The sequence below is a fragment of the Panthera uncia genome, chromosome C2 (genome assembly GCF_023721935.1).
Source record: "Panthera uncia isolate 11264 chromosome C2, Puncia_PCG_1.0, whole genome shotgun sequence".
In the NCBI taxonomy this organism is placed as follows: Eukaryota; Metazoa; Chordata; class Mammalia; order Carnivora; family Felidae; genus Panthera; species Panthera uncia.
Genome location: NC_064810.1, coordinates 14,826,257 through 14,841,697, shown reverse-complemented (window position 1 = coordinate 14,841,697; position 15,441 = coordinate 14,826,257). Strand labels below are relative to the sequence as shown.

Here is a 15,441-nt window from a genome sequence, read left to right as displayed (position 1 = left end):
CTAAATTGGTTTTGCTGTCCCACTAGTTGTGTTTGTTTGATATCCCAGTTAACATTGTCATTTATTGACATTGGGCTTTTGTAGCAATAATAGCTTTAATAGATAACATGACAGATTCTGTTTGGGAATTTGTTGATGTGGGGGTGTCAGTAGGATATGCAGATGGATGTTTTCCAATAGAGAAGTAGCTACATGAATTTAGACCGAAGGGAGAAGTCAGGGTTGTACTCAAGAAATACTTAGATATCTCCCTTGTGCATTTTTTTTCCCCTTTTAGCTCTCTATGAGTGTGGACCACTTCCAAACCAAGATATCTATAATTCTTCAATAATCTTTGTGGGTTTATCTGCTTTAATCAAACTTACACAAGGCTACTGAGATAAACTGTTTGAAATATCACATTTTTGTGCCTCAAGAACAGTGACTTCTCATCAATTATCAATCAGATTGGGTTTTCTTAGCTCAGCAGGCAATTTTAATCAATCGTCTTTCCATATTTACTTAACCTCATTTCTCACCACTTTTACATGGGACTGCTCCTTCTGACCCCAACAGAAGGTCAACTCTTTATGCTTCATTTATACTTTTGCTGTTCACCATGTTGGAACCCACTTTCAACCAAATTCTATTTTCAGTACCCAATTCAGGTACTCTTAACATGGGTTTCAGGCCAACTAGGGTAGTTGTAAGGCCTCTGAGACTGCAGATGAATATTTATGCCTTTTGTAGGAACAATGCAGCCATGGTTTAAGTCAGTTTTCATATAGGGTCTGTAACCCAGAAAATAGTTAAGTACCACTGACATAACCTAAAATATATAATTCACTTCACTGTGCCCATATTTCAATGCCCCTCCCAGCACCTGCAATTACAGACCCTCTTCTTCCAAGATGCCTCAGTGTGCTTGCTTCTGCTGCACCTGCTCTCACTGATTGCCCCACGGCCAGCTGGAACTTACTCTGGGTCCAGAGTAACTCCTGACCACAGACAGGAAGTCCTTTGGCTTCCTCAGCCCCCACATTCAGCTACCATTTCAATGACTGACCTGAGATGTGGTTTGCTAGGGTTTTTTGGTAGCTCAACCTGGGTGATGATTACCTAATGTTTTGGGTCCCTCTTGAACAATCATATACATGCTCTATCATCGAAAGTTTCCCTCATTCCCTGGCATCATTGCAGTTGGCTCCCTGTGCCATGTCTCTTTCCATGGGACTCCTGATTTTCCACTGCTAGGTCCTGTCCTCCGTTTTGCAAATGCTGCTACTTCATCTTGGACTCCAATAATAATAATGTTGACACCAATAAGAACAATACTGATTACATGTAAGCATGTTACATTACATGTAAGCATTACAACGTGTAAGCATTCAGTGCTTACATAAGCCAGGCAAAATATTTAATGTTTTATGTGCAATGCCTCATTTCTTCCTGACAACTGCCTTACCTGATAGACATTTTTAAGGGAACCTTCCATTTATGGTAGCTACCCTTTATTGAGCAACCATTACATGCCACACATTTTGCTAGGCTGTACATATATGTAATCCCCACAAACAGATAGAATTTTTATCTGCATTTTATAAAAGAGGAACCGAGAATAAAGAGTCTCAATGACTAAGTTCACATAGACAGCAAATTGCAATTAAATCTCAGGGTCTGTGTCCCCAGTGCCAGAGTTAAATAGGCTGGCCTATTCCTCAGACCCCTGCCTCACTTCTTCACCAGAACCTATGGTCCTGGTAGACAAGTCTAGATGACCCTGTTTTTTGCCTCAATGAATTGTTTCTGGATATGATATTCATATCCCGTGTCTGTCCTACAGTACCTGCTTATAGGTCTTGTGCATTCAGTTCCTTTGCCTGTTCATTCATTCATTTATTAGCTCACTCACTTGTCTGGCATCTACTTATTGGGTGTTCATTCTATGCCCCGTCTTATGCAAGAACTAGGGAAACAAGACTGGAAAAGCACAGCTTGGAGATAGACATGTAAATAAATGTGATGATCTAACGACTGTGATGGAGCCAAAGAGCCAAAATTTATGAGTCAAGGTCAGCATAGAGAAGCTAGTGCTTGAGTTGAGACATAAAGGGTGGCCCAGAGGAGACCTTTCAATCAGAGGCAAGAGAATTTGGTGGGAGCATATTGCCAAGTTCAGGGAGCCCCAGTAGGTTCAGCAGGTGCTGGGATTGGGGCAGGAGATGAGAGGGATGGCATAGGAGATCAGCAACCAGAGCACTGGAGACCCTGAAGATTCTGCTGATGAGTGTAGGTTTTATGCCAGACACGTGAAAGCTTCAAAGGAAGTCTGTCATTTCTCCACTGTGTCGAATTTGTATAGTAAATAGTAAAATCCACATCTTCCAGTTTGGGGGGAGACAGTTCCCTGTAGTGCCCAGTTAATTTTACTTGTATGATGGAGTCTCAGTACCTCTTGCTGGGTGGGGATTTATAATCTCCTAATATATTTGCTTAGCAAATGCCTAGAGAGGTGACACTGTGACACACTCTACCAGGTTTAAAATGTCCTTTAATTCTTCCTCTCTCTAGTCGGCCTGAAACACCGAAGGGTGGTTAGCCTGAATAACTTGTCTGCAAGGCTTACTGATTCTAAATGATGTGTGAAGTTATCAGGGATTAGTGCACACACAACCACCTCTCTGCTTGGAAAGTTTACCTCCTGTGACAAATTTCATCTTCACCCCATAAATTCAACCTGCTGACTTGCTCCTTTACATGGTTTCTGATTATAGTTTGGAAATCCTTTAAAAAGTGATAGTTACTAAACGAAAGGACCCAGGGAAGTTTTAGGACCACGTGCTTTACTAAAAACCGATGCCTGCAAAATTTCGTTGAATTAGGCACTCTTTGAAAGAAACACCTGCGTTCTATCACGTTTGCATGTTTTGGGCTGTCTCAGAATTCCTTCCATGCAACCTTTCAACAGGCTGGGACACGGCTCCTGGTCGCTCCCTATCCCATCTCTGCAGGTACCTGTGTCCTGCCAAGGGCGGCATATGGCGTTGTGACTCAGGAGACAAAAAAGATGAGCACAATGGTGACAAAAGTTTTCAACCCATGATGCACCTCTCCCTTTAACCCCCAACTGTGTAGCCTGAGAATGGGGAATTTGCTCTTTGGAGTAAAAGATCATAAAATGCTTTCTTGCTTTCATTGTGGTCCCTCATCTTGGAGTTCATTATTTCTTTAAAGATGCCTAACTGTAGCTTGGAAATTTTACTTTCTTATACAAGCAAAAAGATGCTTGGGGTGCTCTGAGTGTTTGATCCTGAGCTTTCATGAGGCCTCATGCCTTTCCTTGCACTGGTACGAGATGAAAGGAAACCAGCTGTTTTCTTGTTAAAGATCAAGGTGATCAGGATAGTGATTCAAGACCTAGCGATGATTGCTGCAGGGAGAGCAGAGGCTGGGTGATGTTATTCCTTTAGGCACAGTATGTCAGATTTCTGTGGCTGTCAGAAAGAGTATTTCATTTCATGCCTATTTGTGATTTCTTTGTTGTTGTTGTTGTTGTTGCTGGGTTTCAATTCCTGGCATCATACTCAGTAAACTGAATGAGGCTATTATTAGTAGTCTATCCGAATGGTAAGAGAAGAGCTAATATCTCAGATTCTTACTATGTTTCTGTGCTGTTCTTAACAACCTCACTTTTTATCCTCACAATAATGCTATGAGATAGAAGGTGTCATTCCCATTTTACAGAAGAGAATATTGAGACACAAGAGTTTAAGTAACTCTTAACTTCAGGTAGTTAATGAAGTTAAGTAACTCAACTTCATTGTGTGGGTTATACTGCTCACAAATGTTAGTAGAGCTGGGATTTAAACCCAAGCAACCACACCAGGATTAGGGTGAAGTAAGAGAGTTTCCCTAGGGCACAAAATTTAAGGCAGCACTCCCTTGAAGTCTCGTGTAGGTGCGGGGCTCAAACCTGAGAGTGAGTGCCTCCTTGAATCACATTCCCAGGGAACTTCTTTGCTGCTTGCCATACCCTAGACTCAGCCTTGCTTTGGAGGCTGAGTAGTGTTAAACCTCATGGCATACTGCCTCTCTGGTTCTCATCCTTCTGGATCAGAGTCATCTGTTAACAGGGAAGTAGATTGAACAGCCCAGGAGAGGGTTTGTAGAGACAAGCAGGGATGGAGCCCAAAGTAGGATTTCTCCCTTGCTCTTGGCTGGGCATTCTTCTCTTGTACTATGTGCCCTCCCATTCTTTTCTTTTCTGACTTTGTCTCACCTCAACCATCTCCAATACAGAGGGCAATAAAGATGCTCTTCACTTGAGAGGTAAATTTCTGCATCCCATAGAGAAAACATTAGAGCAGCATCACAGAGGAGGGTGTGTACTCAGACCTTATTTCATCTTGTCAAGTCCAGACACACCCTGAGGTATATGTTGATGTCAAAGCTAATCCAAGGACACATATCTATGAGAGAAATCTCAGAATCTTAGAACAGGGTCTGCTGAGGAGAAGTCAAATTGCACCGGGAGAAAAGGAAAGTGTAGGGGGGTTAGTCCAGGATCTCAGGGCAATCATGAAGAACTCAGAGAAGTCCTTGAAAATCTTTTAGTGCACTTGGTCAGTTTTGAATAGGACTGGACTTTTCTGGTGTGCTGACAAATGGCAAAATAATTGCTATTTCATTAGGACAAACATCCCTCTGTTCAGTCATGCACAACTTGATATTTAGGAAACCACTGGAATTATGGGATGAATTATGAATTTAGGAAACCACTGGAATTATGGGATACCAGGTGGGAACTATCCCTGGTATCTCTCAGTGATGGGCAAACCCATTCTTTGACTCAATGCGGCCTGGAATAAGCACCTATGAGCTCCTAATCACATATGTGGAGGAGAGCCAGCAGCAAATGAGATGAGCATAGTGGAGATGAAGGAGAGTGAGTATTATGATCTGGTAGCTTCTTTGAACTTCTCAACATCATGCTAGAAAAGTTCTGGTAGTCCTTCTAGATAAACATTTACCAGTGAAATCCCAGCAGATTGGATGATGATGGTTTCTCCTCCTTTATAGATATCATACCACCAAAGCCATGTGGGAAGACCACCCTAAATCAACAAGTCAAACAGCACTCTGCGTAGGGAAGAACTGGGCTGTGAGCGAGTAGCACTTGCCTCTTTAATTAGGTTCATAAATCTGGGTCCAAGGCGCCATGGCTTGTGTCGATGACACTGTAAGGAGCTGACGGTCAGCTGGGAAGCCCGGTGGGAGGCAATGGCCACCATGTACACGGCATCATACATCAGAGCCGCTTCAGTCTGTGAAGGAAAACACGCATCACATCTTCAGTTCCACCTTTGTTTACCTTCCTTTACCTGCAAAATCATTCTGCCTGCTTCCTTTATCTCCTATTTGTCTGATCTCAACAACCATTCATTCTCCAGCTGAATAGTCTTCACTCTCCAGTAGCTATTTTTCTCTAACATAATACCTCCTACTCCACAGTAAACTGGAGTCATAGCTCTGCTTTGTTTTGAGTTCTTAAAAAAATTTTAAAAAAATTCAAAAAATAAAAAGCCCACCTCACTGATGTCAGCCACATAAGTCTTGATTCGGGGAACAAATATTTGGAGCATCTTCCGTGTTAAGCATGGTGTTAAGATCAACTACATTGAGTTAGAAGTTACTAAGCCTCAACATTTTAATATGAGATTTTGTTTTTTAGGACTTATACCCATTTATATGTTTATTTGCTTGTTTCTATTTGGTAGAAAGAAACAGATTCAAGCAAAACTAATAGGTAATTTCCAAATAGAGATACTTGTGTTCTTTGCTTCTATTTACTAGAGCCAAGAAGGTCTGAGATATGGAATCAAATCAAACAGCAGGTTGTAAGAGACCTTCTGAAAAACAGACCTGTGTAACTAGCTCAGAATACACCTTCTTTTATCAGCATTTGCTTTTTTTGATAGAAAGTGTCAGTGGTTATTGCTTTTGGGGGTTGGGCATCTCATTCTTCCCTTCCTCATGATATTTCTCTCACTTGCAAAATTTCACACAAAACTGGTAGAATTTTTATAAAAATATTGTCATGTTTTCTTAAGGATAAAATCATATAATACCTTCACATTTTAGTTGAGGGTTTTCATCACAAATTTATTTGAAATTCTCAACAAGCTCCCCAAATCAACAGAACAGATAGATGAAACTACTGATGTAGGAAAACTGACCTTTAGACAGGATATTGACTTGTGTAGAAACATACATATAGCCAACAATTGGTAGAGTTAAACCTAGAATTCAGGTCATAGATCAAAGATTATCATGTATTTTTTTTTTCAGAAATCTGTTGATTCAACATTTATTATGCACTTACTGAGCATGTCTTAATGGAGGTGGAAAGAGAGGGTAAGGGTTACTAACATCTTGCACTTTATCCATCTATGAGGCCAGAGAGTATCCCCACTTTAAATCTGTTTCCTGTGCAATCGCTATCATGGCATTTTCCATATGTATTTATAGTGACATCTGTTTCTCAATAAGAATGTGGGTTTTGCGAATGCAGAAATGGTTCAACTTCATTCTCTCTCTCTCTCACCTCCCTATATATACATATATAAATTTAATTTAGTATTTATATATAATATATATTTAATGCTTATTTATGTTGAGAGAGAGTGTGTGTGCACGTGTGCACACAGGTGGGGGGGGGGTGCAGAGAGAGAGAGAGAATCCCAAGCAGGCTCCTCACTGTTATCACAGAGCCCAATGTCAGGCTTCATCTCACGAACTGTTAGATCACGACCTGAGCCAAAATCACGAGTCTGATGCTTAACCTACTGAGCCACCCAGCACTCCTCGACTTTATTCTGTAGTGGCTAGCAGAGTTCCTGGCATATAAAAGATCCTTAATAAATGTTTGCGGAAGGAAGTCATGGTATCTCTTGCCTTAAAATGGGCTACATTTTTGTGAGACCTGTATAACGCCAAGGTTTTAAGACGTCCTTCTAAGATAAATTGTTTCATCAAGCATCCATGTTCTTCACCATTCTCCTTTATCAATTTGGTGGAATTGAAGGAGAGTAATCTATTGGTAGAATGAGACCTTTTGAAACTCAGTAACAATAGCCGCCTTTTGTCAAGTTCTTATTATAAGTCAGGTGCTACCCTGACATGAAATCCTCACCATAACTGTTATTCTTTTGCGGTTAAAGAAGTGACCAGGTTAAATAGCATCCCCAACCTAGTGGAGGGAAAACCAAGATTCAGAACAAGGAGGTTGGTGCTCGGGTTTGTCTTCACAACCACGAAACCGAACTAACTGCTTCTAAAGCAAGTTTTTGTCTGATGATTTAATAAGTACAATAATAGCTCAATTATGGTGAATATTCACTGACAACTTACTACACATCAGGCACTATAAGCATTTTCCACATGCCGTGTCCTTAAATTGTTGAAATGATACCTTTGAAATAGGCAAAGTCCCCATTATACAGACAGGGAAATGGAAACTTGGAGAAGTAACTTTAGGAAATAACTTTGATAACTCCCTAACTTATTAGGCAAGCGAGAATTTCACCTCAAGATGTAAACTTAGATTTCAGAGCTCATGCTCTGAAAAACCGCTTAACTGCTATGCTATGAGGTCCTGGACCTTTTTAGCAGTGGGATATGCTTTTCATAAATTTGTATGTGTAATCACTAGTTGACAAATGGAATGATTTGGTACAGAAGTGTGAAGAGTAACGTTCCAATGATCTAATGTTTTCATAAGCTGGGCTTAGAAAGGATTCTGACTTTCTTTGTCAAGGCTGCCTCTGCACTGGGCTGGGATATAACATGGTTCACAACCATGGGCCTGATCTGTGCTTTTCAAATTCGAAGAAGAAAACCATTTATTCTAAAACCATGCTTCCTCTTGAAGTGCAGTGTTTTCTCAGATGAAAGAGACATGTCCTCTACCTATTTTATAGCACTAATAAACTATCCCTGAATTTCCTTTCCTCTTTAGTTCTGTGCTGGAGGCCAGTGACAGAGCAGCAACTCTCAAGTCATTTTAAGTAAATTAAAAAAAAAATTGGCCCGTGTTTCAGAGTTTGTTTTTCCAAATGCGTTTCTGTGCACATTTTATTTATATCGGAAGCCTGAACGAAACCCCATTACTCAGTGCCCCTAAGAAAATCTTTTAACCGCAACATGGATCACGAAACAAGCATATGAAAAGCAGTCTCACACAATGTTTTAGTTATCACAACAGCATGCAATGGGTTAATTTAACAGCATGGGTTAACTCAGCAGGTCTGGGGTGCTCACACTCTACGTATTCAAAGAAAAGACTGACCTTTGGTTACTGGGAAAAAACACACCAAACCTTGGCTGATCATAGTGATTCTGTATCTTTGGGGTCTTGGGCATTGCTAAACAGTGTCAGCCAACAGTGTGATTTATGACGAATGCCTATTTTTGTTCATCTGGGGCCCCGGGCCGTGCTATTTCTGAGCTGAGTAACTAAGTACTCAGTAACTGAGTAACTGAGCTGAGTAACTAACTGCTGAGTAACTAAGACTAAGACTAAGTAACTAAGGTCAGATATGGGGCTGCTCTGTGCCTACGTGACTGACTCCCGATAAAAAACCCTCACACCGAGGCTTGGGTGAGCTTCCCAGCTTAGTAACACTTCACACATGTCCCACATCATTGCTGTAGAGAATGAAATACTGTCACCACAACTTTTCTGGGAGGGGAACACTAGTAGTTTCTGCATAGTTTCTCCTGGACTGTGTGCCCTTTGTAACTTTTTCCTCTGATGGTTTTAATCTATATCCTTTCGCTGCAATAAACTGAAACTACGGGTCTAACAGGTCTGCTGATTTCTGTGAGTCCTTCTACCAAATCGTCAAACCTGAATATGGTCCTGGGGACCCCAACACAATCCAGTGAGATGCTACACCTTAGGAATGAGGATTAGTGACAGGATGTGGCTTTACAGAGTCCTTGCATTTTGCTCTCTTCCTGGTATATAACACTGTTGGGAAAATCTGGACAAGATCGGGGTGCTGAAGGAAGACTTACTCCTTGTGGAGCGAACGGGCAAAAAGTATGGATTTCCCATCTTCTCTGCAAATTTAGAAATATTCACTAACCTGGTATGGTTAATGAATATCAAATATCTTCTCTTCTAAAAGAGAAGTTCTCCCAAATAACACCCTTTCCCTTCATTTCCTGAATTTACTCTCTTACTTGGGTCCTCTATTAAAATATCTCACCCACAGCATACAGCTAGCAGAATTTGTCTCTTAGTACGAATTAGCTAGTTTCCCTTGTGGGGGTGGATGCTGTTGAGGAGCCAAAGAGCGGGAGAAGCAGTGAACATCCTGAGTTGGGAATGATGCTGCAAAGAGCGAGCCGCAAGCAAACCAGGGTTTGGAAATGGGCTGTAGAGGTAGTAAAGATATAATCACGTACTCACAATCTAGAAATTTGGTAATTAAGGCAGCAACTCCAGCAGGTCCAGTGAGACCCGGCACAGAGGTTGACATATTGTAACGTGAAGAAGCATTTTTAGCTTTTGAGAGAGACAGGGAGGAGTTGGAAAAAGAGGACCATATGTGGAGTTGGAAAACATACCCAGGTGATTCCACTGATCGCAGAAGGTCACACAGGTACCAGGGAAGGAGCCATCCTGGGCTCCATGGGCAAGCCAAGAAATTTGTCTCTTGTAAACAAAAAGGATTCTGCCTCTGCATTTCAGAATGCCTTTTGTTCTTTGATTGAGTACACACTGGCTTCACAGCAGGTACCATCAAGTAAATTCAATTCTATGTCCTGGAGGCTTTGTAGACATTATCTAATTTAATCTATAAAACACTGCACAGTATTATTTTACAGATTTACAGATGAGCTAGCAGGCTCCTAGAGGCTAAATAACCTAGTCAGGTCGTTCAGTTATTTAGAGGACATAGCCAGTACTTAACGTAGGCTTTGCTTATCTGGAAAGGTCTTGCTTTCCCACTGAATCCCACAGCCCATTGTCTTTCATCACTGGAGTGAGTGAACATTTAGGTGGACACTCAAAAGTGCCTCCCTTTTGGGTCATGCTAGGAAATACTCACATGTGACATAAAACTACTGACCTAACTTGATATTGTGAATGCATTTAAAGGACCGGGAAGGCCAATGATAGACCGGCATTGTGTTTCTATGATCCCTATGTAGTGTTGAATCATATATAGTTTTGGTTCACAGTCAGAGAGGAATCTATCCTAAAATGAACCACTCCATTATCCCAGTCTATCTAAAAGCCAATAGATCAAATCAACCCAAATGTTAAGGGAAATTTAAACGTAGTGAAAAGAAATGAAGTAGATTTTATAAAATCACTCCAACCTCTATTGAGTTAATTAACACTTCGGTTGATAAAACACCTTCTTTTTTTAATCTCAAGATGTTTTAAATAACGAGTTTCACTATTTTTGAACTCTACTGACTCAGTAACAGTTTTCTTAACTTAATTTTAACCATATTTTTCAAGTCAACATTTGTTCCCTTTAATTACATCTATGGCTCTTAAGTCTGGAGTCAATATTTTTCATCTTGGACATGTTTTTCATGTTTGGATGTGTTTTGATATGTATCATAATATTATTTGATGATATTTTAGTGTATGACGTTCTAAGAAATTTTTAATAGTTAAACATATTAAAGGGGCACCTGGGTGGCTCAGTTGGTTAAGTCTCTGACTTTTGATTTTAGTTCAGTTAGTGATTTCACAGTTTGTGAGTTCGAGCCCCGTGTCAGACTCTGTTGTGACAGCACAGAGTCTGCTTAAGATTCTCTCTCCCTCCACTTTCCCTGCCCCTTCCCCACTCTTGCTCTCTCAAAAGAAATAAATTTCAAAAAAACATTAAAGAGGACATTAGACAAATAGGTGGGAAGTAAAAACACATGGGTATTTTTAAACATATTTAAAATTTTTCTACATTATATATTTATAAGACATCTGTATATGTATGTAGTGCACACAAAAATATAACTATATAGGGCAACAGGGAAATTCACATCGGAGAGTGGTGGTATAATGCATACAATTTCAGAGAATGCAATTCTATTAGAGTAATGGCGTAACTTAAATATTAACAGTGGTTAGTCTAGGTTAATTTTTAAAATAATATTAATAGTTTAGAATAATCTCTATCTGCACTACTCAGGCCTATTTCTTATTTATAGGAACTCTCTTTGGACTTTTACAGAATTATTTCGGGACTATATGAATATTTTTCATTTAACATCTTGGTCTTAGCAGATGCTCAATTCTTATTTATTTAGTATTAGTTCCTTTATTAAATACATAGTTATTGAAGGCCTGCTTTGTACCAGGCCTTTCCCAGTGCTGGGGATGAGGCAGATCACAAAACGACAAAGTCTCTGTCCTCATGGAGCTTATATTCTTGTAAGGGAAAGCATAGAACAAACAAATCAAAGTGTAGTGTATTAAGTCACAGGGCTACAGAGCAAGGGAAAACAGGCTATGAGAGAGAGAATAACAGCAGGGGGCTACTATTTAGATTATTTAGATAGCGGATTCATAGCAGGCTTCTCTAATGAAGTGGCAAACCGGAATCAGGGAGGGTTTTAGGTAGTGAGAGCCACAAATGCTACAGATACACGAAGGAATAAAACATGAGATCTGAGGACTACAGACCCTGTGGAACTGAAACCAGGGGACGTTTCATCAGTAAGGTCGAGAAGAAAAGAGTCTGAGTACAGAGGCAACACGCGAACAAAGATTTGTTAGATCTGGGCCCCAGCTTGGAGACATGGGGTGTGCTCTCTTGACTCAGATTAGTCCACTGAGTGCCTTTAAAGCTGCTCTTTAAATTTGCTGTGACTCAGTTTCTACATCCCCAAACGGGTCCCCTTTACTAGAAGCAGAAAGGAAACAGTGAACTGGTAAATGGACTCTTTGGGTAAATAAAGGTCAATATCATGCTTCATGGGATAAATTGCAAAACTATACCTATTTTTTTTTCTTTCTATGGTATCTACATGAGATGGGCGGATACTAACTGAACTTGCTGCAATAATCGTTTTACAATATATGTAAGTCAACCCGTTAGGCTGTACACATTCTACAATGTGTACAATTGTATCTCAGTAAAATTGGGGGCAAACAATTCTGCATGACCATGGGATCCAACTTCTAGTGGGTGCGGTGTTCTACCACATTTTTGACTAGTCTAGACATGATCTGATATAGCTGTATACTCCCCACTTTTAGTGCCCTGGTGAGCCCTTCTCTTCTGTTCTGATAAACCCCTATTTTCTTTTTTATAGTGTATAATAATAACAATAAGCAATAACAGAGCCTAGAGATCTCTTTCTTAGGGGAGATGACAGTCATAAACTTCAGGCAAAACAGGACCTCTTCCATCCATTGGAACTTGGCTCTGTCATGCCTCTTGCCCACGGGACTGTCATTTGCCCAGGTCACCAAGAGCTGTGCTGGGGAAATAGCAGTACCCCGTGCCTGGCCTGAGTCAATGTGAGTTGTGAGGCTCTTTCCTCCTTATTAATGATTTTCCTCACCTCAGTCAATATGTACAAACTGTCCTGTCAGCTCAGTATAATTGAATACAACAGATGCTTTTTTTTTTAAAAAAATAAATTAAGCCATCCTTGTGATGAATATTTACTGTTTGGCATGAATCCACAATCTGTGTTAACATAGCTCCAAACTGTAACTTTTTTAGTGGTATATACCAAGCAGAGGTAACAATTATTTGAGATCTTATCCTATGATAGAAATCTCGTTGGGGGCAGGGAGGATGGTCAGAGGGTTTTGAGCCATATTTGAACTCACTGGAACTACAAATCCAAGAGGAAAACGAGAAAAACCAGTGTATTAGCATACCTCTCTGTCTCTCTCTGTCTCTGACTCTTTCTCTCTCTCTGGCTTGCTCCTCCCCTTTCAGAAAGCCTAGTATTTCCTCAGATATTCTCTACTTGTTCTTATTCAAAGCAACATTTTAAATCGCCCAAGGCTCATTTGTACCAAAATGCTTCCCATCATTATCTCTCAGATCACTTTGTGTATTTTAAGAGTTATTTCAGGTTTGAAAAACAGACAGGGAGCTTGAACGTGGAATCATCCAGAACCACTTCATTCATTCATTTATTTTTTCTACTCACTTGTTTCTCATGAAAAAAGAAATCCCAAGTTCATTTCTCTGCAAGATGATACCTTTCAGTTATCAGTAAATTGCATCTTTAAAGCAAGAGTGCTTCTCCTGATGATGGCAAGAGAGAAATGAAATACTAGGCCAATTTCAAATGCTATTACCTGCCTGCATTCCCAGTGTCTTTCCCTTTAGATGACACTGTTCCTACATAGAAAGCTCTTTTTTTTTTTTTTTTTTTTTTTTTTATCTCCTGCTATTTTCTTCATCACACAGGGAGCTTCATTAGAGAAATAAAACTAGGGTAGGTGCCTTTGACAACAGAAGACAAATGATGTTAGCAAGAAGCGCTCTGATGAGGCAGTTTGCAATTTATCTGTTCAGCAGAGTACCTCTCCTTTGTCAGGGGGTGGGTCTGGCAACTGCTTCAAGAGCAACATATGGCTGGTGTGAATCAGTGTCAATGTCTGCAAAGGTGTTCCTGTACATATCCAGGCAGGAAGAACGTGAACACGCCAACTGTATGTAAATCTGGCACTTTTCCATGTGTGCTGCCGCTTGCTGAGATGTGGCAGAAATGAGGAAGGCAGAAATGAGGTTCTGTCTAATTTTTGTAGGCAGCTTGTTCCTCTTCTTTCTCTCCCTTCTTCCCAAGGCCACATTCCCAGGGGGCAAAACTCTCTCCACTTGCCCTCGCTTTGGTTTCTGCCTTGGCTCCATCTGGCTGACAATGGTGGCTACTCTTATTAACTTGATCTGAGGCGTGTATAGCCAGAAGGCTGAAAATAGCAGTTTTTGAGAGTAGCCATGCCGAGGCATTGAAAATACCTGAAAATTTACTCCTTCTTCTTTCATTCAAGTCAAGGCACAGGTTGTGATACGTTTACTCACACTAGAGAAGGCATGCGAGATTCTTAACCCAACCCCCGAGGAATTCAAACATCGTCCCAAGTGATTCTATTTTAAGACTACTTACTGTCATCATGCCATCCAAAAGGCCAGTCTCTGGCCTGGGGGGGGCCTGCAGTCTCTCCATGGACCACTTCTCAATGATGGAGGACACGCGAGGGTTGTCAATATTAAGCAGCCGAAACCCGGTCATGTTTACACCACTGTACCTATAGAGTTCCAGATCTAAAGCAAATAAGTCCTGCGCAGTATTAAAAATGATAAAAGTAGAAAGGGTTAACATTTTCAATGCTCTCTATGCAAAAGAGAATAACGATCGCAGAAGCAACAGATTAAAACTAAAATGGCAAACATCCTCATGCCACTTCATGAAAGAACATTTCCTATGGTTCTTCCTTTGTGTGTTGCCTGAGAAGCTCTAAGGCAGTGGACAGTTTTCGTTTGCATCTATTTTTTTGCAACACTGTTAGAGTTTGGGCAAATCAAGAAGAGGAATTTGGCTGTCAATAATTAGTATGCTCTTGGGTATTCTGAGAAGTTGGAGAATTCTGTCCAGGGTATAGTGTTTGGGGTGTTGGAAGGTATCTTTGTGTCCACTTGTTCCGATGCCTTTATTTTATACACGAGGACACTGAAAATCTGAGTGGTGATGTGATTGGTTCAAGAATGACCCGCTTGTCAGTTCCTCCCTTCTCCCTCACATCTGGCTGCCTCAGATCTTATAAACGTGGTGGAATTTGGAACTTGCATATGCACTTGACAGGAAGATCATTTCCAGGAGGAAAAATTATCATTTTCTGGCTCATTGAAAATCACCCATGTCCCATACATTGAGTGCATGAAGAATGTTCACCGGACACAAGCTCTGAATAGGAAGCAAAGGGTTCTCTTCAGAGAATAAGTTGGAGCATAGAGTTGTGTAAACCTGGGTATCACAACAGTAGAACTAGTTCCCTGTCAGACAGCGTTTCCAGAAAAAAAACATTTAATCCACTCGTGTCTTCCATGACAGAGGAGGCTGAGTGTAAACCAGGGGTTTATGTTGATTCATATTTAAAACAGATCTATGAGATAATTGCAACTTTTTTCTTATGAAGAAAGGTTTGACGCTAAAATGCCATTAAAAATGTCTCACATTGAAGAATAAACCAGACTTCCAAAATAACATTTAACAGGAAAAAAAAAAGAGAAAAACTTCCATAGAAATTTCCTAACGGTGTAGATGCTTTATGGAAGTGTAATGCAAGATAGTGTATTACCAGTGACGACCGCAGTTCTAAGGAGAAAGAAGTAGCTTCAGAAATACCTCATGATTTGTATTTGCAGAAGATGCATCCAGATTTGTTCTTTTGAAGAATTCTTCTCTACACTG

The 15,441-nt window shown here is 40.4% G+C and overlaps 1 protein-coding gene across 1 annotated transcript in view; it reads right to left on the bottom strand.

Annotated features, from left to right (window-relative positions):
• GRIK1 (glutamate ionotropic receptor kainate type subunit 1) overlaps positions 1-15,441 on the bottom strand; it is a 183,980-nt gene that overhangs the window by 90,956 nt on the left and 77,583 nt on the right. The window contains exons 7-8 of the mRNA XM_049629154.1: positions 14,137-14,310; positions 5,160-5,303 (exon numbers count right to left, since the gene is read on the bottom strand). Coding sequence (XP_049485111.1) covers positions 5,160-5,303; positions 14,137-14,310 — 318 coding nt within the window. The remainder of the gene's footprint in view (positions 1-5,159; positions 5,304-14,136; positions 14,311-15,441) is intronic.